Consider the following 24,632-nt stretch of genomic DNA (forward strand, 5'->3'; position numbering starts at 1 on the left):
TATTTTCTCCCCTGTCATATCACTGCGCGCTGCCGCTACCTACAGCCAGCTGGGAGCCGCGCACGTGTCACTTTGTTTACAGCTCGTAAAGAGAACGATAACATGTCTGACTACAGCAGCGACGATGACAACATTGACTTCGACACACAGCCAAAAGGATATCTTTACGAACCTGAATACACAGATGACGAGTTACGCCAGATGGAGTTAGAAAGGACAGAAAGAGAGAGGATGGACAGAGAAGTTGAACAAGTTGAAGCTGGAGCTTGTACAAACTGATCGCTCTTGGTGAGTAGCTATGTTAGCTCGTTCGTGTAGCTGTTCTGAGCACGTAAACACTGCTGTAAACACTGCCGAACAACTGAAAAAGTGGTGTGCGCCTGCGCAGCTCGCAGCTGGCTGTAGGTAGCGGCAGCGCGCAGTGATATGACAGGGGAGAAAATAGTGCCAAGCCATTACGAGGTCTGACCTCTCCATAGACAGCGGTTTTGTGCTGCAAATATATCACTCTTTTGAACACATATTGATTTGAGAAGAAAAAAGCTTTATTGCCGTGACCCCAGCAAACTTGCCGGACTAATTTCATCTTGACCAAAACTGGACCGGAGCTCGGCTCACAGGACGCTGTCGGGGGTAAGCCATGGTCAATGCACCACACTGCTTATGGGGAAGCTATAGAGATTCATGTCTAAAATCCTGAACTATCCCTTTAAGGTACACATGTTAGTTTTTTTTTTTTTTTTTTTAGACACTTCACCAAAACCACACTACGAAAGAGTTGTGTAAAGCAGTAAACCTTGAGATTGATTATTACTTGTTGTGACATTAGAACCAAATAAATGGATATGAGAACGTAGCCTATACAACTAAATTAACAATATCTTACATATTTTGTAAACATTTTCATTTAGTTTCGTGAACATTTTTATAAAACATGGGCCTTTATTTTTATTTAAAGGCTTATGTCTGCTATTTTAGGCTCATTTTGTAAATGTAAGCAACTAATCTAGACGCACAAACACACCGCTGATGCGGTGAGACGTACGTGCTCGGCCAGATTCGGCTCGAAGTCGTGCATCTTCGGATGCGGAGCCGCGCGAAACGGCCCTTGCGCACACAACGCGCACGGCCGCGTATTTTTTTCACCGTGCATGTTAACTAATGAGTGCATTCACTTTTGATGGACAAAATAAATATGCTTTCACACAAAAACTGCCCAAAATGCACAGAATAAGCATGTCTAGTGTGTTTTAACAAGAACTGGAGTATGTCAGAAAATACATTTTGCATTTTTTTATAGAAGATTTACCCATTTAAACTTGTTTTTAATTATTCAGTTTGGGTGAAGTATGGTGTATGGTGTAACTAGCCAGAAAATATGATATAAATAAATGTTCAAAATTAACTAATTTTAAATAATAAGTCAATACATCATCAATACTTCTCCCAAAACATGTTTTTGTCTTACCCAGATACACTATGGTAAGCTTATTAAGTGTTTATATTTTAGACCTGATGGGATGGCATTCGTGGAGAATTTGCGCATTTGCGTCACTCACTCGTGTCTCATCATGTCCGTAAATAGAGAAAAGTTGCTCCGGATACTTTGCCATGTGTCTGGTGTGGGAGGTCAGAGGTTAGCTGAGTGTGTGTGTGTGTGTGTGTGTGTGTGTGTGTGTGTGTGTGTGTGTGTGTGTGTGTGTGTGTGGTCAGTTGTCACTAAGAGCGAGAAAAGTTAACATGGAGCAGTTAAATCTTCAATCTCTGGAGAATCACCCGTTTGAAACAAACACCAGACAGAGGAGAGTCTGCTGGAGAAAAGAGAACGAGAGCTCGTGATAAAACAAGAATCAACATCGGCTTGGCTTTCCATGGTGAGAACTGAGTGATTTGTTGTAAAAGCGACGTATGCTTGTAAAAGTATGCTTGTACTTTTTTTTTTAGTTATGAGAAAGAACCCCATTCATCAAGACAGTCATGCAGAGTCGAAGCACAACCAAAACAATGTTCTTCTGCAAAATGCACACAGTTTTGTTTTTTTAACCGAGGGCCAAAAGTTACATAGTGTACCTTTATCTAAGATTAATAAAAAAAGTGTTTTTCATTGTTAGTTCATGTTAACACTAATGTAGTGAACTAATGTTAACAAAAGGAACTTTATTGTAAAGTGATATTGACTGTCTTTACCAGATGCAGCCGAAGCAAAACTGTAAGTACTGAGAGCATATAATGTGTAAGACAAAAAAATATCAGTGAAAGAGAAAACGAAAGGAGGAGAATGGCAGCGAAACAAATGAAGGAGTGCAAGAGCAAGACAGCGGTAGATACATAGAGATACAGCGTTTGAGAGATTGGTGGGGTGTTCTGCCTGATAGGGGGTCAATGCTTCTCCCCGGAGCCCCATTACCGGGTGGCGTTAACGGATGTGGTGGGCCAACGGGGGCACGGTGAGGGCCCAGTGTGTGCGAATGTGTGCGTCAGAGAGTGAAGGAGAACAATTTGATAGTATCTCCTCTTCACTGCAGCCACCAACACACCACCATCAATCACTGTCAAACACAGCAGCCTATGCACACAAACACACACGAAATACAGAAACACACGCGCGCACTAATAGCCGCTCACGTCCATGAACACTTAAGGTGTGTTTACCTGCACAGGGCAGGGAGTATCCCACCAGCGGCTCCTGGATAAACTGCCGCTCATTGAGTCTGGTCACACAGTACAGGTGGAAGCAGTCCAGGCAGATCACGTGACGCTCAGCACACTGAAACACCAGCACCGGAGTCCTGGAGGACACACAGAGGCATGAATCCCACTGACAGGGTGCATTTACACTGCTTTGAATCATACTATAAAAGTGATTTAAGAAAAACACTACTAGCTTCCAATAACAAGTAATGTCTTTTCACACTGAAGGCAACAATGCTGTGTGATGTTGTACAATCACAGCCAATCAGAACATACTTCAGATGTTAGACAGAGATGGTCAGTGAGGGAATTTTCCGGTACCAATTCTTGATTATTTTTATACTAAACCCTACAAAGCTTTCATATTTGATACACAAATGTCTAAGGCCTCTAAATGATCAAAACTGCTGAAATTTACAGAATCTACTACATGCATCCTGTCGTCGTGATTAATACTTTATACTTTTCAAAAATTTAGTAAAAAATTATACAAAGTAAAATTACTTTTAGTAAAAACGTCCACCTTCATGTCATGGTTCACATGTCTTTTTGATGTGAAATCTTTGATGACCTTTATAAAGTTAACATAAGAATACATTTTATATTGTATGCATGTAATATTTCAAGATGAACATTTACTGGATTGAAGCAACTAAAGTTCACTTGATTATCCAGACATCCTCCATCATTTTTTTATGGCCAAAAAAGAAAGAACAGAGCCTCTGCTTTTAAACAACAATAAAAAATAAACATAAAAACACTTTATTCTAGCTTCATTTAGTCTTTTTTATTAAAGGTCCCGTATTATGCAAAATTCACTTTTGCATGCTGTTTGGACATAAATGTGTGTTGGCAGTATGTGTACACAACCACCCAATAGTGATAAAAATCACTCACTCCTTTTTTATTAATCCCCATAAATCATCAGCAGTGTCTCCCAACGACCTGTTTTCAGAATGCTGTTTTAGTGACGTCACTAAGCACAGGCCCCGCCCACGAGCGTTGACAGACATTGCCGTTTCAACATAGCCCCGCCCTGATCGAGTTCACAGCTGCACTGACGAGAATGTCTCCCAAGCGTTGTAGGTGTTGTGTGGCTGGATGTATTAATCCACATAGCTCTCTCTATTTACTCCCGAAATCTGAGGCAGCCGCTGAAGACGAGGTGGAATTATTTTGTTTTTAAAGAAAATGCTCCCTCAACTCTACCGAAATTCGTTTATGTCCTTGCGCACTTTATAACTTACTGTGTTTACTCAGCTCTTACGGTGATTTTCTGAAGTAAAACTGACGCTTCATCTTTTGTGTGATGTACAATAAACTTTATTAAACTCATCAGCATATGTTTGATCATCATTCGGACCTGGTACGAAACAGCAGACTTGTAGGCTATTAAGAGTGGATACATACAAGCAGATGACAAATACGTTATAATAACCGTAATTAAACAACTAAACTATACCTGTTCCATCTCTATACAGCACTCTGACTCTGTAGGCATTATTGTCCGACTCGAAATGAACACCGTTACTGAGAGTTTCTGATATTATCATCATTCCGTGAGATGAAATTGTCCTGAGAGAATGAGCGTGAGCTCATGAAGCTCCGCCCCCTGTGCCGTGCAGCAGCAGCTTATTTGCATTTAAAGGGCACACACTAAAACAGCGCGTTTTTCTGAGCCCCAAAAAATGACAATTTAAACATGCTGTAAAAAATGATCTGTTGGGTATTTTGAGCTAAAACTTCACATACACACTCTGGGGACATCAGAGACTTATTTTACATCTTGTGAAAAGGGGCATAATATGGGACCTTTAATACTTGAATGTGGATGTTTCATTAAAAAAAAAAAATCTAACCAAAATCTGAGAAAATCGGGTTTTTGTCAAAAGTATCAGATTCAGAACGATGATCAAAACATACATTGATTAGATCACGTCCATCAACACCTCAAAGCTTCACAGTCGTTACTTCTTTATGGGTCCGACATCTCATTCTGTAACGTTAGGCAGTTTTGATGTCTATGCTGTTGAATGTCTGATGATCACATTAGCTTACTAGTGCGTAAGCAATCTTCTATCCGTTCCTGGTTTACGCAGATCTTTTTTCTTTGCTTGTTTCTGGATCCCAAGATGCTGTAATATTTCAGAAGATGCGTAACAGCACCCCCTACGGTATAGCAGTGAAAACATGGATTGCTGGAAAAACTTGTCAAGGGCAGAGAAGCTACTGAGTTTTTGGTGTGCAATATGATCTGTGCAGTTTTCATGAGATTCCCTGGAGAAGAGCACTGATGAGGAGAGGGCTGCTGGGAGAACGGGGGCGGGTAGAGAGCTTGTTTAGATATGTTGCTTGTTCAAAACATTCGGAAAACCTCAAATACCCTTGTTACTTTAGTGTAGTTTTCTTTCCAGTTCTCCAGTCCTCCCTCTTCACTCGCAAACCCAGACTCACTTGACTGGAAGTCGACTTGCTAACACAGTGTTCCACCTCTCTGACCCGGTTCTCCCGCTTCTATTGTAAGAGCCTGGCCGCGTCCTTGTCGATGCCCTTTTAAACAAACGGAGGAGATCTGTGAGGAGGAAGAAGAGTGGAATGGAGGACGGTGGGAAAACAAAGCTCTACTCAGGAAGGTAATTGCGGCACTACTTCAATCAGTCCTTGATTTGAATGGTGGTTGTTGGTGATTGGGCTTCATTGTCTGGTTCCTCCAGGCACTCGAGCGCCCTCCACGCGAGAGCGGCAGGTAGAGCGTCTACGCGGGACCGCCCCGCTAATAGCTGACCTTCATTGGCAGGACACACTTAGCGCTCACTCTTTCTGGAAAAATGGCCACTGTTGATTGAAGGGCCGCACAGCAGGAGGTGTACGTAGGTTGCAGAGCACAGAAAGCTTATCGTTCAGAATGTTTGCATCAATCTTTAGTTTACCTGTCCAATGTGTTGCAGGCATTTCATCTTTTCTGACTGCTGGATCAATCAGAAAGCCTGCCTGTCAAACTTGCCTTGTTTAGAAAGTTATTTTTCCTTTCTGGTTGTTGTCTGTTGCTTTGTAATTTGATCAGTCTAATGGTCTATGAGTGAGTCATACTAAGACTTTATAAACAGAAAGAAGGTGCACTCGTATTATTATGAATGGGAGAAAGTGCAACGCCCAATATGGCGGAATCAGTCCCGCCCTCATAAGAAAAGAGCCAATCGTCGACTGGTAAAGTAATCGCGTCACTGCAGTGTTCACAGTCAGTTCACAGAACTCAGTCAATGTTCTGAGACGAGCGCTTATGACTGTGATCGCGCATTAGCTTCGTCCAGCCTGAAAAATGCAGTTTTTTTGTCACGATATTTAATCGTAAGCTTGGCGAACAGTTTTGGAGAATTTGATGTTTCCCCATTCAGAGAGATAGCACTTGCATGACCGAGAGGCGTTTTAAAGATGGCGGCCGAGTGAACTTTGGTCGTGTGGGACTTTGGTCTTACACAGTGTGCTAAGCAGGTGCCTATTAACAATAGCATTAATTGTTTGGCCTAATATTACTTTTAAAGCTATTTTATTTTAAATGTATTAAAACTGCAACTTAGACTGCAACTATAATTACAAATATACAGTGCTATGCATAAGTTTAGACACCCATGCTAAAGTTGACTAAAAAGAGGAATAAAAAATCATCTTTTGGAAATTGAACTTAATGCCTTAATTTAAAAAAAATAGGAAAAATCCAACCTTTAAGGACACCAATTTTCTTTGTGAATGAATAATGTATAGTAAATAAATAAATTTTCTTCCTTAAAATACAGGGTGCATAAGTTTGGACACCCCTATGTTAAATTCCCATAGAGGCAGGCAGATTTTTATTTTTAAAGGCCAGTTACTTCATGGATCCAGGATACTATGCATCCTGATAAAGTTCCCTTGGCCTTTGGAATTAAAATAGCCCCACATCATCACATAGCCTTCACCATACCTAGAGATTGGCATGGAGTACTTTCCATAAGATCATCTCTCAATGCAAATCAAACCAGCTATTAGGCTAACTGAAATAAAACCATGCCAATCTCTAGGTATCTCTAGGTAGGCCAAGGGAACTTTATCAGGATGCATAGTATCCTGGATCCATGAAGTAACTGGCCTTTAAAAATAAAAATCTGCCTGCCTCTATGGGAATTTAACATAGGGGTGTCCAAACTTATGCACCCTGTATTTTAAGGAAGAAAATTTATTTATTTACGATACATTATTCATTCACAAAGAAAATTGGTGTCCTTAAAGGTTGGATTTTTCCTAATTTTTTAAATTAAGGCATTAAGTTCAGTTTCCAAAAGATGATTTTTTATTCCTCTTTTTAGTCAACTTTAGCATGGGTGTCTAAACTCATGCATAGAACTGTATTTAAATACTTGATAGACAAGTTTCAACAGAAATGACATCAAAGTATATTTTAGTTTACCATACACTTAAACCAAACAGTACATAGAAATCTTATTTCAAAAACAATAAGTCCTGCTTTTACAGACAGAGCCAGGATAAGGCCTTAGTTCAATTAGGACATTTAAGTAGCTTTTATAAACGTGCCTTAGAAAAAAGAAAAGAAAAAAAACCTTACTGATGTGCATCGTGAGACAAAACAATGGCACTGACATATTTTAAGATATGCCGGTTCAATTTGCTTTCAGTTAAACCAACACTCATTTTAGTCTTGGCCTGGCCTAAGCAATTTTTGTGAAACCAGGGGTAGAAGTACTTATGAAATGACATATACATAAGTACTTAAAGGTGCATTGTGTAATATTTAGGAGGATCTGTTGACAGAAATGCAATATCATACACATAACTATGTTTTCAGTGGTGTATAAAGATCTTACTTAATGAACTGTTGTTTTTATTACCTTAGAATGAGCCATTTCTATCTACATATACCGCGGGTCCCCTTACATCGACATGTTTCTACAGTGGCCCTAAACGGACAAACGCGTTTCGTCACTATGTTGTTCTTCGTGCAAAGAAGCTAGCTAAAGTCAGCGAATAAAACACTGACACAATGATGAACAAGTAACAATAATATTCGCAATAACATATCGTTTTACTGAATAATTAAGTAAACATAATTTCTTAATTTATTTTCGTAAAGAAACCTCATTGCTTAACTGGCTACTCTCTGCTGTCTCGGACGACGACATCACTTCCTGTCGGTCACCGTAACTTCAGTTGGTTGCAATTCGTAACCTCACCACTAAATGCCGCTAAATATCACACACTGCACCTTTAAGTGGGTCAAAAAAATGAATCATGAATTTTTGGATGAAGTAGAACACAAACCACACTAGTACACCCATTCTGGTAATGCTGTGCTGAGTGGAAGCTCCTTATTGGTCAGGGGCTACATGACTTAAAGTGGACGGTAGCTCAACATGGGCTTGGCCCCGCCCACTCTAGAATGATCACCACATCACCATTGCTCTGGCTTATCACTGGTAACTATCTCAAACTGGGTTTTTTTCTGCAAAGCCATATGCAGCCACAAGTTTCTTCAGCAGGAGAAGTGGTCAGGACAAGTGGACTTTTGTCACTGCCAGGACAGTTTAAGCTACCTTGTGTGGTCTTAAAGGCCTGATATACTCACGGCGAAGTTCTTTTATGTCCTTCGCTTAGGGGTAAAATGAAGTTCGAAATATGCGATCAGTGATATACTGTAAGCGGACATCCGATGCCACCAACTCTGCTGAGAGCGACGGTTAATATGTAAATATGTGCTGCACGCTTTTCTCTCAAAAAAAAAAAAAAGGCACAAAAAATAAAGTGTTTGCATGAGCTCTGCAGAATTCTGCACTCAAGTAAAATTCTGCACTTCTCTTCCAGAAGAGATCAGATGTGCTCCTACAGTAGTCACATTCAAATCTAGACTCAAAACACTTCTGTTTAGCTGTGCATTTACTGAATGAGCACTGTGCCAATGTTCGTCCGACTGTTTGTACTGTACTGTATTTTATTTTTTTATTTTTCTTAACTGTTTTAATTATTCTTATTTCTTTTTATTATTTTAATTTCTTTTATGTAAAGCACTTTGAATTGCCATTGTGTATGAAATGTGCTATATAAATAAACTTGCCTTGCCTTGCCTTGCCTAAAGGCACGTCACATTTATTTATATAAAGCCTGGAACTTTATACAATCGATTGCTTAAAATTAAGCAGCTTCAAACATGAAAAACAGTGTCAGTGTCTCATTTCATCAGAAGTACAACTTAACTTTCTATCATAAAGCAGCTCTTCAGTATGTTTTTACAAGCTTTTCCGGAAACCGCTGTATCGAACTCCCAGAATGAACTCCAAAAGAAACTTCGTTTTGGATTGATTTTGTTCGAAATGACGTCACATCAGTTTGTTCTTCAATTTCGCTTGAAGTATATCAGGGACTTAACACTTCTCAAGGGCTTCTCTCGTCCGGGTCCCTCTTGATCAGAGGAGAGGCAATGCCAGTGCATCTGAGAGAGAAACCGGATGCTGCCAAAGGAGTTAGCAGTGCTAGGTCTCAAAGGCCTTAATAGGGCCAAAGCTCCACTGAAAGGCCATTGACCTTCTTCTAGTCGGATACTAGTGAGAAGTTTCCTCCGCCCATAGAATGATGGTGGGAAACCATCAACTATTGGTCGAATTACCCTATCGAGACGTCCCTATAGACCGTTTCCAGCAATTTAAGGCACAATGTTGGTGCCTGCAGGTATTAACTAACAGGTCTTCTTTAGGAGCGTGTAATCCTACCCATGATCACCTAACAGTTCCCATCACCAGCACAGGTTAGCTGCCGGATGCCATCACGGAGCCTACAGCTGCCAGCCAGCCTTTATTCATGGGGAATACCCAATGCCTGTCTAATTTCCACAATAAGTATTCTTTTAAAAGAATACTAAAGTATATTCTTTTTCACAAGAGTACTTTTTCAAAAGGGAACTTTTGACTATAGTTTAACTGCTTTCCATAATAGCTTGTAGCTTGACAAAGTTTCAAAGCAGTGATGAGTTTGTATTGTAGGCAGAGCTAAGCAGAATATAACTGTGGCACTTCCAGAGCACATTCCAATATGCATCAGTCAAAATAATCTGCAAGCCTCAAGTTAAAAATATGCCTATAAACCAATATTATTTAAATAATTAAATATTTTAAATTAAAAAAAAAAAATCAAAGTTGTAAATAAAACAAATATTACCAAGTACGTTTTACAAGAAAATGCACTTGTAGTCTTTCTACATAAACATTTCCCATTTAATCCGATATGCTACTTGCCATTTCTTTGTAATTATTTCAGCAATTTACTGGCAATTTCTGAGTGAAAACTGTTTCTTCACTTTTGAGTGAGTGTGTGTGTGTGTGTGTGTGTGTGTGTGTGTGTGTGTGTGTGTGTGTGTGTGTGTGTGTGTGTGTGTGTGTGTGTGTGTGTGTGTGTGTGTGTGTGTGTGTGTGTGTGTTTGCATTAATTCAGGGATTCATTGTGTTAATATATTTATGGTTTCAGGGTTTATTTATAGGTTTTAATCGATTCCCTAATAGAAACCAAGCAAAAACAAAATGTTTTGTAATCGTGGCTGGTTAGGAAAAAAGCTTTTATCGTTTGTTGGTTTATCACATCACGCCTGTTTGGGACACGCTGAGATTAATGTTGTAATGAACTGTCAGATTGGCTCTTAGCTGTGCAGCCTAAGAGACTCATTTCGACCTCTATGATGGGTTTAGAGACACATGGAAAAACGGAGAGCAACTCACACAATGTCGGTGCAGGCGATGCAGGGCACTCTGCGTGTGTTGGGCATTATCAAGTCCAGCGCTGCTGAAGTGTCATTATCACCAGTGGGGTGGGCAGCACATTTCAGGTAAAACTCCTACAAGAAACACAAACCAGACGCAATCATGTCCTGCAAACCCCCACTAACAGACTAAAACAACCTCATGGCATGAGGGTAGCATTACTGGATCCAGCTGAGTCAAAGCTACCAATTTAGTGCAACAAGTGAACGGTCCTCTTTGTCTGTCAAGCACTTACAGCACTAGACAGACAAAAAGGCACAATAAATAGTATGCCTCATTGAAAATGGCTTTCTAATATTAGTACAATCTGATGTAGCATGCTTGGTCAAATGTAAGTGACTTACAATGTAATGAAAAAAATTGTGGACTAGCTGTAAACACATTTACTCAAGACACCATAAGAGAATTTCAGGTGTGACTTAAGCCAAGGCAACGTCCATTTCCTCCAGCTCTCACCACAATTTCCTGTCTTAAAGGGATAGTTCACTTTGAAATTAAATTTTGGTATGTTTTAGCTTACCTCAAGGGCATCCAAGATGTAGGTGTCTTTGTTTCCGCAGTAGTTTCAATTTTGATATTTTTAGGTCAAACCGTTCTTGTCTGTCAGTCATATAATGCAGGTCTGTGGTCACTGTCTCAAAGAGCATGCACAGAGTCCAAATTAAAACAATTCCCCATCGTAAGTACACATTGATGGTCTAAGACACGAAACGAGCGGTTTGTGTGAGAAAACGAACAGTATTTATATCGTTTTTACCTCTTGTACACTTTCCAGCACTTGCGCAGACTAAGCCAGAACGCGTGCACACGTCACACACCAGGAAGCGCGCGCCCTCAGATCACTTGGACGTGGTTGTGTAGAGGTAAAAACGATATAAATACTGTTTGTTTTCTCACACAAACCGCTCGTTTCGTGTCTTAGGCCATCAATGTGTACTTACGATGGGGAATTGTTTAATTTGGACTTCTCTGTGCATGCTCTTTGAGATAGTGACCATAGACCTGCATTATATGACTGACAGACAAGAACGGTTTGACCTAAAAATATCAAAATTTAAACTACTGCAGAAAAAAAGACACCTACATCTTGGATGCCCTTGAGGTAAGCTAAAACATACCAAAATTTTATTTCAAAGTGAACTATCCCTTTAACCCTCATCCTTCCCTCGCACTTTGTAACATATCTTTCCCTCGCGGGTCAAAATGACCCGAAGCCCTAAAATTATACTTTTTTTTTGTCCAGAAAGCTTATTTTATTTAATTTTGATAATATTTGTTCTATTTTTTAATGCAATTCTTTTGAGATTTTTGGTTATTTTTTTTATTTATTTTTTACCTTTAAATTACTAGATTTGATCAATTAATAATCAATAAATAGCCTAGTAATTTAGTAATTTAAGCACATTCCTCTCACTCTTTCAACTTAAATTCGAAATAACTCACACTTTCATGCATAACCCTTTTAATTCAGCTTAAAATATTTTACATTGGGTGTCTTTGCCAATCTCTTGTGAAAAAAAAAGAAAATATAACTTGTTATTTAATGAATCTTGCCACTAGATAGCCTTATAGCTCTATTTGGAGCAAATGCACTCTTCCTCTTGGTCCTAATTTCTCTTCAGTATGCATTCAGATACACTGTAGACATTATACAATATTTTTTTTAGGTAAAGTTTTAGTATTTTTAGTTAGAATTTTGAGCATTTTTAGGTTTTTGTATGTGTACTGAAGCATTCCTTGCATTCCATTTATTCCTATGGGGGTCAAATTGACACGTGAGGGAAGGATTTGTTACTTTTTTTTTTATTTCAACCACAAAACTATTTTTTTTGTGTGTGTATACATGGTTCAAGTGTGACAAAAGTCCAGGGTTTTGGACCACTCTGATGAACACTCAGTTTTTAAAAATATTTGTTTCGGGTCAAAATGACCCAGGGGATAATAAACCGCTTAAACCAATCTGTTTTAGCTGGTTTAGGCTGGTTTTGCTGGTCTCCCAGCTAGTTTTAGCTGGTTTAGGCTGGTTTTGCTGGTCTCCCAGCCAGTTTTAAGTTGTGTTTTTTTTTTTTATTCAAGAAAGTGGCAATAGAATAATTAATATAATCATATGACAAAATTGTTGCTGTCTCACCGCTAGTGTGCCATCACAGTCTTGTGACTGACATACTCCATGAATCCTGTTAGGGAGAAGAACGTCATCCCAGCAGCACGGCCCCTACAGACAACACACACAACATCACAGAGATGATGGACATCAGTCACAGGAAGATGAGGGCGACTATGGTAATTGGACGATAAGTAAAGGGCAGGAATGTGATGAGGAATATAGAGTAAGATAGAAAGAAGGGTCAAAAGACAGAAGGGCAGTTTGACGCAAAGAGAAACGGATCAAAAACTTTGAACATTGGCTCACTGGAAAAAAAAGCCTTAAAAAGCCTGCAAAAAAAGATCTTATTTTTGTGCAGTTCCTTGCACAATACTAGGTTATGACCTCAAAACAGTCTTACCATAGTGCATGATTTGTAAATCATGGATTTGGTTTTTCTGACATAGAAAATGTTAGGTAACTAACATTGCACTTGTGATGCAGAGTACTCGAATACGAGTCCCATGAAACACAAACCACGATAAAAGAGCTCAAATACTTGTAGAAGCAAGCTAAAATGGCACGGTTGATTAAGAAAATGCTATGTTATTGCCTTAAAGGAGTAGTTCACTTAAAAATGAAAATGATATCCTCATTTACTCATCCTCAAGTTGTTTCAACCCTGTATGAGTTTCTTTCTTCTACTGAACACAAGAAGATATTTTGAAGAATGTTGGTAACCAGACAGTTGATGGACCTCATAGACCAATTTCGAGCCGACGTCACAGTTACGTCATGGCGTTAGCTGGTGGCAAAACAAAGGGAAAACTGGAGGCGGCCAATACAAACCAGCACAGATTCGGCTACATAATAAGGAGCTTAAATTAGTATTATTATTGTTATTAAATATCATCTTGTTGTGTTGTTGGGTGCAAGAATTGACGGAGTACAGGCTCCAATTTGAAATTATATTGCATAATGTTTTCTAAATGATTGTGATTATTTGTGAATCATCTATGATTGTATACATTGTTTTGATTGATTAGACTTTTTAAAGAACCTGGTAAGAAAGGGTAATCAAATACATAGTTAAAAAATGAATATGCTGTATCTGGAATTTTTATTTCTAGAAAATATTCACATCATTAAAATTGCACCGTAATGTCACTCATTACATTGTTGTCTTCTGTCTGGCGCTGGCTAGGCAGAACTGCGGATCGTAGGCTACCACACAAGTCTTGTACGTGACCATTTAGTACAGTTATAGGCATCTAAAGATATATATGCCCTATGTTTCTCTTTACGCTCAGTTTCACTATCAGGTAGGTGCAGAAGTCAGGCCACTCAACCGGAGGTAGCGTTAACGTTAAACCTGTCAGATTGTCCATCCATTGACTGAGCGTGTACGGGTCAGCCAATCTGGGATGTCCGTTAAAATTAACTTTTGCAAAATAAATCGCATGTTTAACTGAAAGAACGAGCAGAGAGAGCGACCCGGTCGCGCGCACGCACTCTCTCTTCGGAGCCAGGCGAAAGTGTAAACAAGACACCGTCTCCAAACTAGACGCTGTCTTGCTCTCTCTCCCTCGCACATATTAATCAAAATAAATCGACACGGTGGTAAAAGGTCGGAAGACCAAAGTTTCATGTGTAAATACAGTAACACACCATTGCGATACATCCATATGAAGACGTTGTTCTGCAGGTTCGTCGTCTTCATTTTCATCTCGCTCCGGCTCCGACTCTGGCTCGAACATGTAAGGCTGGCTGGACAAGTGTTCCGTTGTTGACATTTTGTTAATAACGTGTGAATAAAAAGTTTCTGTGCCGCTAGATAATCGAATCTCTGCTATCAAACTACAAAAATGGCCAAACGGGGTGGAGTTGAACCGAGTGTCACCTCTGCAACCTGGAGAGGGGGTGGGGTATGAAGTGTCTCATTTGCATTTAAAAAGACGCACCAAAACGAGTTGCTCTCAGACGCACATCAGAAAAGGGGTAGAAAAGGGGCCTGTGGAGCTATAATAATGAGGAATTCAGACCCAAGCATTGCAGTTCCGCTTTATATAGACTACAAATGTATGATTTATATGTAAAAAGGAACGATTTAAAAGCATGATATGTCTCCTTTAAGCATTTGCCTATTTAAATCCAAACAGTGATTTTTTTTATTTGGCCGAGCAGTGTATTTGGGGACACACCTCTTAATTATCGAATTCAGGTGTTTCAATCAAACCCATTGCCACCGGTGTATAAAATCAAGCACCTAGCCATGCAGTCTGCATACAGGGCAAATACCATAACCATAACCATACAATTAACACATGAACTTGAACTTCTGGAGACACAGAACAGCTCAAAGAACACAGAAACTCAAAGGTCTTCATTACAAACTGGAAAAGTGAAAGTTCAGTTTAACTTGAAGATATTATAAAAGAAATACATTACTAAAAATAGATTTTTTTCCAGTCATTATTAAAAAACAAGCTAACAAAACTTGCAAACTAACGTTAGTGAAGAGGCCAGGGGGATCGTTCTGCCACCACCTAAGCTCCGCCCACAAAAAAACGTCACCATGTTTACCAACTGAAAAGGGGTCTATTGACTTCAATAGTATTCCAATGGGGTCCATCAACTTTCTTCAAAATATCTTCTTTTGTGTTCAGCAGAAGAAAGAAACTCATACAGGGTTGAAACAACTTGAGGGTGAGTAAACGAGGATAGAACTTTCAGTTTTAAGTGAACTATTCCTTTAAGGAAGTAGTTCACCAAAAAAGTGAAAATTCTGTCATTATTTATTGATTCTCATGTCATTCCAATCTGTTTTTTCTTGAAACAGCGACATTTTGAAGAATCTTTATATAGCTCTTTTACATACATTGAGAGTTAAAACAAACAACCAAAAAAACATACATAGTGCTGCGTATAAATTCCAAAATGACCTTTCTGTAAGTATCTACTGAAAAATAACAATGCAGATTAAATAATTATAAAAAATATTTTTTAGAGTGGACTATCCCTTTAAAAACCACCAGCATCAGACCGTGTTCTTTATACCGGCCACCTCCGTCACACACTCTTCCTTGTCCTTCTGCCAGATTAAGACACTCTCTCCATCCATAATTGTTTTGGGAAAACGTCCCCCCCCCCCCACCCCACCCCGCCCGACTCCGACCGTGCCTGATTAGCATAAGCATTTAAACATTCTGACAGGGCCCTTAATAAGCAAGAGAAAAGGTTAAGAAAATCATTACTCGCCCACAGGGGGAGCGGGAGGAGGTGAAGGGAAGGAGGGATGAAACGCGTGCCGTGGTGGAGGAGCCCGGAGATTACACGAAGACACCTGCTTAGAGACAGCAAGGAAAGGTCACACAGACCCCCGACGCGTCGGCTCAAAACAAACGCGCGCACACACACACGCGTACGCCACTGAGAGTGTAAATGATTAATGAGAAAAACGCAGATGAATTATTCAACAACACACCTCCCGCATTGTTCACATCAGTCTCACCTCCCCACCCTCTCAGGACGGTTGTTTTTCCTCCATGGAGGAGAATCAACATCGCAGTCCCACAAAGCCTTAATTACATTAGTGTTTAACAAAGAGGGCTGTGTGTGTGAGCCAGCTGTGAGGATTCTACTTCCTGTATCCAGCAGAGACACATCTGATACACACACAGACCCGAGTCACAGCTCCTGATTGGTCGACTGCGCTTGCGTTCACCACACTCAATTATAGACATTTGAAGTCAATGAAAACACAAACATGGCACACATCCAGAGAAAACAGAGTTGAATCACACACAGCAAATACTCAGGAAACAGAGAACTAATGCAGTGACATCAAATCTTGGCTTATATAAGAAACCATCTTTGGTTTAAGACACATTACACAAATACAGTACACTTTGATGTCATGTGACTTACTAAAATCTATCAATCCATCCATACATACATCCATACATACATATCACATTATAAAAATAAATGTTTTTCTCCAAAACATGTTGGCCACAATTATTGGCACCCCTAGAATTTTTTACGAGTAAAATATCTCTGAAGTATATTCCCATTAATATTTACTTTTTTTTTAGCACACCAGGGTGACTAGGAACATGAAATTGTCTAGTTATGACTTCTGATGAGTTTAAATATGAGGAAACACAAAGGCCAAATCCCCTGAATCATCAATCACAATGAGTAAAACCAAAGAATATAGTTCTGATGTGCAGCAAAAGATTGTTGAGCATTACAAAATAGAGAGTGGCTGTAAGAAAATATCTAAAGAATTGAAAATCCCCATTTTGACCAACAGGGCAATAATTAAGAAGTCATAATCAACTAAAGATGTTACGAATCTGCCAGGAAGAGGACGTGTGTCTATATTGTATTAATGGACGGTGAGGAGGAAAGTTTGAGTGCCCAAAGACTCTCCAAAGATCACAGATGGAGAATTGCAGAGATTACTTGAGTCTTGGGGGTCAGAAAGCCTAAAAAAATATATCAAACATGTTGATATATTTCAACATGTTTGATATACTACTACATCTACTAGTGATATACCAAACTACATCCCCACATGTTGTTTGGGAGGGTTTCAAGAAAAATGCTCCTCGCTCCTCAAAACACAAACTCCAGCATATTCAGTGGTCAGACATGACTGGAACTTCAAACGGCACAGGGATCTGTGGTCAGATGAAACTAAAAAAGAGCTTTTTGGCAGTAAACACGCTAGATGGGTTTGGTGAACACAGGGATAAAAAGTACCCCATGTGTACAATTTAATATACCGTTGGATCTTTAATGTTCTGGGCATATTTTTCTGCTGGAGGTCCTGGACATCTTGTTCAGATACATGGCATCGTGGATTCTATCAAATATCAACAGATAAAAAATCTAAACCTGACGCCTTCTGCTAGAAATCTTATAATGGGCCGTGGTCGGATCTTCCATCAGGACAACAATCCAAAACATACTCAAAATCAACACAAAAATGTGTTACCGAGAGATTCTGTATGGAGGAATGGTCTCTGATCTCTCGTCAGGTGTTCTCCAAACTCATCAGGCGACAAAACTCAGAGCTGTTATCTTGGCGAAAGGAGATTGCAAAAAGTATTTAATAAAATGGGCAACGTGTTTTGGAGAAAAAACATTTATTTCAAATTGTGATTTCATTATATTTCAAATAAATGTCATTCTCATAAATGCTGTTCTCTATCAAATAATCCTGAAAAAATACTTCCACACTTCAGTAATACTACTAATAATAATAATAATATGAAATATGAAATGTTATAATATGACATGTTGAACACCAAATCAGCATATTGTAAGGATTTTGACACTGAAGACTTGAATAATGGCTGCTGAAAATTCAGCTTTGCATCACAGAAATAAATTAAAGTGTAAAATATAATAAAACAGGAACTAGTTATTTTAAATTGTAAAATTATTTCACAACATTACTGTACTGTATTTTTGATCAAATAAATGCAGCTTTGTTCAACATAAGACCTTTCTTTTTAAAACATCTTACTGATCCCAAAGTTTGTCTTGAGTATCAAAAAAATGACTGAGGATTATTCACTGAACACTGTAAACAAACCAATAATCGACCATAAACTAGTCAGACTGCAGCTTAACTGAGGATAAATATGAAGCCATGTTATATGCTGCTCTGTTACGCATTCTGGCTGTTATTTATTTATTTATTTATTTATTTATTTATTTATTTAACATGTTTATTTTTTACATTAATTTGTCAATTTAATTTTTTTTTTATGTTCATGTAGAGTTTATTGCTATAACATTACACCACAATTCAAACTTGGTTAACCCTGTCACAAAAATCGCAAATCCCATTGAATTATTTATTTTAAATTTTGCGTCCTATTTGCGGAAAGTGGCAGGAACACATTCATTCCTTCTCAAAGTAAAAAATATTACTAACATCTAAATAATAAATAGTCTTTAATCCCAACTATAGAGGGCTTCTAATGTGATCTGTGTCAGTGTTGTATCAGTGTGTTGAAGTGTGTGGAGTGAAGCATGAAGCCTCAGCATCACCCCTGACACCGTGTTGAAAGCAGGTGAAGCATTGTAATGCGATGCTCAAAGTTGACCCTGTTTGCAGCTGACCTTTCGAAGCGCAGCCAATGATTACCGGATAATTCACATGAGGTATTATTATGTGGGCTGTGCCAGTGCAAAAATCTACACAAAATTGGAGAGAGACAAAGAGCAATTTCATATCCTGAAAGTCCTATTTGTCTTCTGAGATTTATCAAGGCTACATATATTACTTTAACTTCACTATTGCACTATTCACTATTGGCTTTAAAGTCCCCCTGTCAATAATTGTATGCCTTAAAACTCAACTTTGATTACCAAAATGACATATTTAAATGTTTTTTTTCCTGTGAAAAATATTTCTTCATGCCTTAAAATATCTTGAATATAACTCTACACCCTTGCTTCATTTAGTACTGTATATGCAAATTCGCCATCTCAGTCTGCCTTCTAACAATCATCAGAAACGCTTTGAACAACTCAGAACGTCAGTGGAGAAAGGAATATAGTTCATCATAACATCGTAATATACATCATACACCCACTGTATTGCTAAATCTACCCGATTTTTCATATCAACAGAAAAAATACCGGGATAACCTGGCATCTCCTGAGACTCTACTGCTTAAAGATATGCTAAAGCCTGCCCCCCTCGTGATCTGATTGGTTACAAGGTACTTTGTGAATACCGGCGGTTTCAAGCCGCATTTTTGAAACCGTCTTTTTTTCACTGCAGTTTTTAAAGAGAAAATACTTAGCAGTGGCGTTGACTTATGAATTTGCCCATGGTTTGTCTTAAAGCATATTAAAAAACACCACATAGACATACACACCACAGGAGGTCTTTAAATAACACAATTTCTCCAGTAATTTTTGCAGAACACAAGATTTTCACAGAATAAAGAAATGCAGTATATTTTTACATTTCAGCCTTCTGCGTCACACAAAGCAACTTGTGCCACAAGTGATTTGGTCTACTTTTACAACTTTTATGATATTGTTGGTCCTTTTTGGAGCTTGACAGCTGCAGTCGTTTAAAAAAAAAGGACAGCCCACTTTCTTCAAAAAGTCTTATTTTGTGTTCCACAGAAGAAGAAAAAATCTAACAAACATTTTGAACAAAATAAGGCAAGTAATGATTAAATAATTGTCATTTTTTGGTGAACCCTTCCTTTAAGAACAAGCGAACAGCTCTACTTGTCGTAAGACAAATATGAATTCTGAAATGTAAAGTGTGAAATGTATTATCTGTGGGGCTGGGGGTTTCATTACAATGGGAACACCCCGAACATTATAATTAAAACTTCTAATTAAAGCCTTAGGGCACATTGAGATATTTATAATGCCAGCAATCTAATCAAAACTGTATTTCTCATAATTGCGTTCTTGAGAGATGCAAGCCAAGGTTATTTTCTATTAATGTTCAAAGCACAAAGAAACTTGTAACAGCAACAATAAGCAGGTTTTCCCCCTAAAGGCCTAATTCAGTGATGTAGGTTTTGAAGATCTCGGTGTAAAAGCGGCTAAATCATACAGTAAATCTGTTAAAAGCCAAGGCAGGGTGTTTAAGATAGGAGTTTCTGTAGATGGAGATGAATGTTTTTGACTGAAAGTGTTGCTAAGTCCAATATCTCCAAAGGCCCAAATGAAGAGCTCTGACAGCGAGAGCATAAACTTTGCCGTCTTCTCCTCCTCAGCAAGTTCTCTGGAGAGAGTTAGATGAGAAGAGCTGGAACCCGTTTCAGGCCCGAGGATGTTAAGAGCCAATCGCATCACAAGATTGGCAAAGGAACGGGGCGGCACTGGCACTGAGACAGCGGACAAACAGATTCTCAGCGCCGAAGACCACCGCGAGCGGAAAGAAAAGGCAGGTGCAGCTTAGCGACGTGTCAGTCAGTCTTCCCAAACACGGCAGAACGTGGAGAGGTGGGAATGATGCCCACGCGCTGGGACAGAAAGTCCATACGGGCCGAAAGATAAAACGGGCCGCGGGCGGAATTACGGAGGGATGGGGCTTATGACAGCCGAGACGTGGGATTGTGCTGTTCTGCATTCACACTGCAGGCTAAGAAGTGTCACTGTTAGTTAGTTATGAGACTTGGGGCAACAGAGCAAATGTTTCAGGTTACAGTTTTTGTCTCAAAGCCCTTATGAATGTGCACTGAAGAACAGCAGTAATAAGCAGGTTTTCCCACTACAGTCATAATTCAGTGATGTGGGATACAGTGTTACCGCATTAGAATAACTTGCCAAATATTGTTTAAAATGAGGACATTTAAAGCTGCAGTCTGTAGTTTTTCCTCTTTGTCGCCATCTCTGTTCGAAATCTGCAATTGCAGTTCTTCGCGGAATTATCAGCTTTACGTGGGTTGTGCCTCGGCACGGCACAGCACGGATGAATCCAATGTTTTGAGGAGAGTGTGCGGCTGTCACTCGCCGCGCCGGTGTGGATACTGTCTTTCGGAATCACAGATTCTACTTTTTGGAAGTATGAGCAACATAAGAGTTTTCAACAGAAAATGTCTTCTGAACAAGCAAGTAACATCCACATTTGTTCTGACCAACTAAGGGTAAAAAAGCATTGCAGTAAATCGTGCTGATTAAATCTAGCGATCGCTTATTATATCACGTCAAACCGTGCAAATTATACTTTCTTCTCAAATTGCTAATGTTAACAACATAAGCATTGTGTGTCTACATTTAATGCCTTTCCGATATTTATCCTTGTTTTCACATGGGCCCGGTTGCAGTCTATTTTTCTCTGTAGCCACTCCGAAGTCTTTCGCGTATTACAACGGATGAATTTCCAGTTGTCACTGGTGATTGTCATTTGAACCTTTCTGGACCCGCCATCATTGATAAGTCTAATTATATCAAGGGCTGTGAGAAAAGGCTATAAATCTCCACCTCCAGCATCCTCACACTCATAGCCTACTAGCCAAGACACCTTCTTTATGTGTACAGATGTGACGTAATGACACAAAGACATGCTCAAATTTCCCGCGGAAATCCAACAGTACCACTGGAATTAAAAACTTTATTACAAGCTTACCGTTCTGAATCGAGCTAAGGCATGCAGAGAGTTTTGAACACTGCCTGGTTATGTACTTGCTCACAAATTTATTTTGGATAATTTTTAACCCCAAAAAGTTACGGACTGCAGCTTTATGAATGTCCATGGTAAAGGAAAGGACAATCTGTTAAAAACTATGGATGGTCTGACAGGAATTTTTTTTTTTTTTTGTTTGTTTTTTTTTGCACGATACAATATCTATTTTAACAAACAACTAACTATTGGCCAATTCCGATACCGATATTTGTCACTGTATTTGTACTTATTTCATTCTTATCGCATACTTATGCGATACGCATACTTATTTGAACTTTTGCTATTAAAATTGATTATTGTTTTGATCATGTTTTAAAGGAGAACTCCGGGCAATTTTAACATTGAGCTCATTTTTTTGTAAATTTGGAGTGCTGTCAATACAGAGAACAACGACAAAAATCGGTGTTGCCTACACCGTGTTATCCTCTTTTTAAAATTTGCACCCTGTTGACTTAAATGGGACAGGTTTTAAATCTGCTTTTAGCCTCTTAACATCCTTGATGTGTCATTACAAGAGCCCAGCCATGTTGAGTGATTCCTTCAGAGTGAACACGGGTGAATCTGACTGCAGTAAATGTGAAAGATATTAATAAAAATGATGTTATTTCAGCCAGCGCTCATACCTGTATTTACATACTGTTTTCAGTCAAAGTCCATAGTAGTCGATTGTCGCGCATAGGTTTAGTACCTATGATCACGCGCGTGAACTCGACATTCGACTACTGTGGACTTTGACCGAAAACAGGATGTAAATACAGGTATGTGCGCTGGCTGAATAAACATCATTTTTATTCATATCTTTCACAACTACTGCAGTCAGATTCACCATGTTCACTCTGAAGGAATCACTCACATGGCTGTGCACTTGTAATGACACATTAAGGATGTTAAGAGGCTAAAAGCAGGTTTAAAACTTGCCCCATTGAAGTCAACAGGGTGCAAATTTTAAAAAGAGGATAACACGGTGTAGGCAACACCGATTTTTGTCGTTGTTCTCTGTACTGACAGCACTCCAAATGTACAAAAAAATGAGCTCAATGTTAAAATTGACCGGAGTTCTCCTTTAAGCAAGCAAAGAACAAAAAACACATACATTAAGGTAAATTAGCTAGTTTATTGCTGCATCATCAATTTAACATTCAGCAGGCCAACATTATAAGCGAAGAACAAAGATTAAAAAAAATAATAATAATAATACAAAATACAAATGATACTTGACAACCTTCAGAGGTTATTTTTGCTATCAACTTTATATATGCTGACAAACCATATTTTGTACCGATTTCATTTTGTTTTGGCAAGTATTTAATTATTTTACACATATTAGAAATATGTTGGGTTATGCAACAGACGTTATACAAATCAGTGCATTCATGCAGTTGATTAATAAACTCGGTTTGTTATATCTGCCTTTTTCATGCTATAGCTGATATGTCGATGGCTTTAAATGTATTAAAATGCAGCCGATAAAGTTCTTAAAAATGGAAAGGTCTTAAAAATATACTCCTTGAATTCATTTTTTTTTTTTTGTATAACTTGTATACCATTTTCAAATTTTCCAAAAATACAATAATAATATTAATATTAATGACAATTTCTAAATATACAGTGGTGTGAAAAAGTGTTTGCCCCCTTGGTAAATATGTTCAAATATGGCTGTAAAAAATAAATCTGCATTTTTAATCCTTTTGATATTTTATTTAAAAAATGTGCAAAAATCTAACCTTTCATTGAAGTAAAATAATTGAAAGTGGGGGGAAAATCACATTATGAAAAAAAAGTTTTTCACCAAAACACATTGGGAACAATTGTTTGCCCCCTTTTATTAAATACTTTTTGCAACCTCTTTTTTCAGCTGCTTTCAGATAACAGCTCTGAGTCTTCTCCTATAATGCCGGATGAGTTTGGAGAACACCTGACAAGAGATCAGAGACCATTCCTCCATACAGGATCTCTCCATCCTGTCCTCCGTTATAAGATTTCTAGAACAGGCTGTCAGGTTTTGATTTTTTATCTGTGTGTACTTGATCGAATCTGTGATGCCATGTATCTGAACAAGATGTCCAGGACCTCTGGCAGAAAATTAGGCCCACAGCATTAAAGATACAGCAGAGTATTTCATTTTACACATGGGGTACTTTTTTCTCCCTGTGTGCACCAAACCCATCTTAAGTGTTTGCTGCCAAAAAAGCTAATGTTTTTGTTTCATCTGAAATGCAGATTTATTTTTTTACAGCCATATTTGATCATATTTACCAAGGGGGCAAACACTTTTTCACACCACTGTATATGTGACAACTGATTCCACTGGAGGCAAGTTGAGGTGAGGACCCAAACGCAATTTATTTACAACACAAGATTAAACTTGTATGTAGTTTGTGCGCTGTCGCAGAAGCGTTCAGCTCTTGTGTTCAGCCTCCTCGTGTGAAGACCGTCTAGGGTAAAGACCATCAACTCTACATGTGCGACTCCACAGAGCAAGGACACCAGTAAGGCACTTAATTATCTTCTTCTATCTTTCCTTTCACACTTTTATCTTATTTACCCTTACTCAACATGTGCTTTCAATACATTCCTGTTGTCTCTCGACAACGCTCTTTCATCACACAAAGTAGGCAGCGCAATACTGCTAATCTGCATCCCAATCTCTCATCCTCACACACACCTCTCTCTCTTTCTGTCGGTCTATGGAATTGTCAGTCAGCAGTCAATAAAGCTGACTTTATTCCAGCCTTTGCATCTCATTCTGCTCTTAATATATTGGGCTTGACTGAGACCTGGATTCGTCCAGAAGACTCAGCAACCCCTGCTGCTCTCTCTAACAACTTCTTTTTCTCTCACTCCCCTCGCCAGTCTGGGAGGGGTGGGGGTACAGGGCTTC

General features: G+C 38.8%; 1 protein-coding gene across 2 annotated transcripts in view; it reads right to left on the reverse strand.

Annotated features, from left to right (window-relative positions):
- Positions 1-24,632, reverse strand: part of prkn (parkin RBR E3 ubiquitin protein ligase) — a 187,231-nt gene that overhangs the window by 80,039 nt on the left and 82,560 nt on the right. For both annotated transcript variants that reach the window (XM_079855032.1, XM_079855031.1), the window contains 3 exons: positions 12,619-12,702; positions 10,446-10,561; positions 2,653-2,789 (listed from right to left, as the gene is read on the reverse strand). In XM_079855032.1, coding sequence (XP_079711158.1) covers positions 2,653-2,789; positions 10,446-10,561; positions 12,619-12,702 — 337 coding nt within the window. The remainder of the gene's footprint in view (positions 1-2,652; positions 2,790-10,445; positions 10,562-12,618; positions 12,703-24,632) is intronic.

Source organism: Squalius cephalus, assembly GCF_949319135.1.
Source record: "Squalius cephalus genome assembly, chromosome: 21".
NCBI lineage: Eukaryota > Metazoa > Chordata > Actinopteri > Cypriniformes > Leuciscidae > Squalius > Squalius cephalus.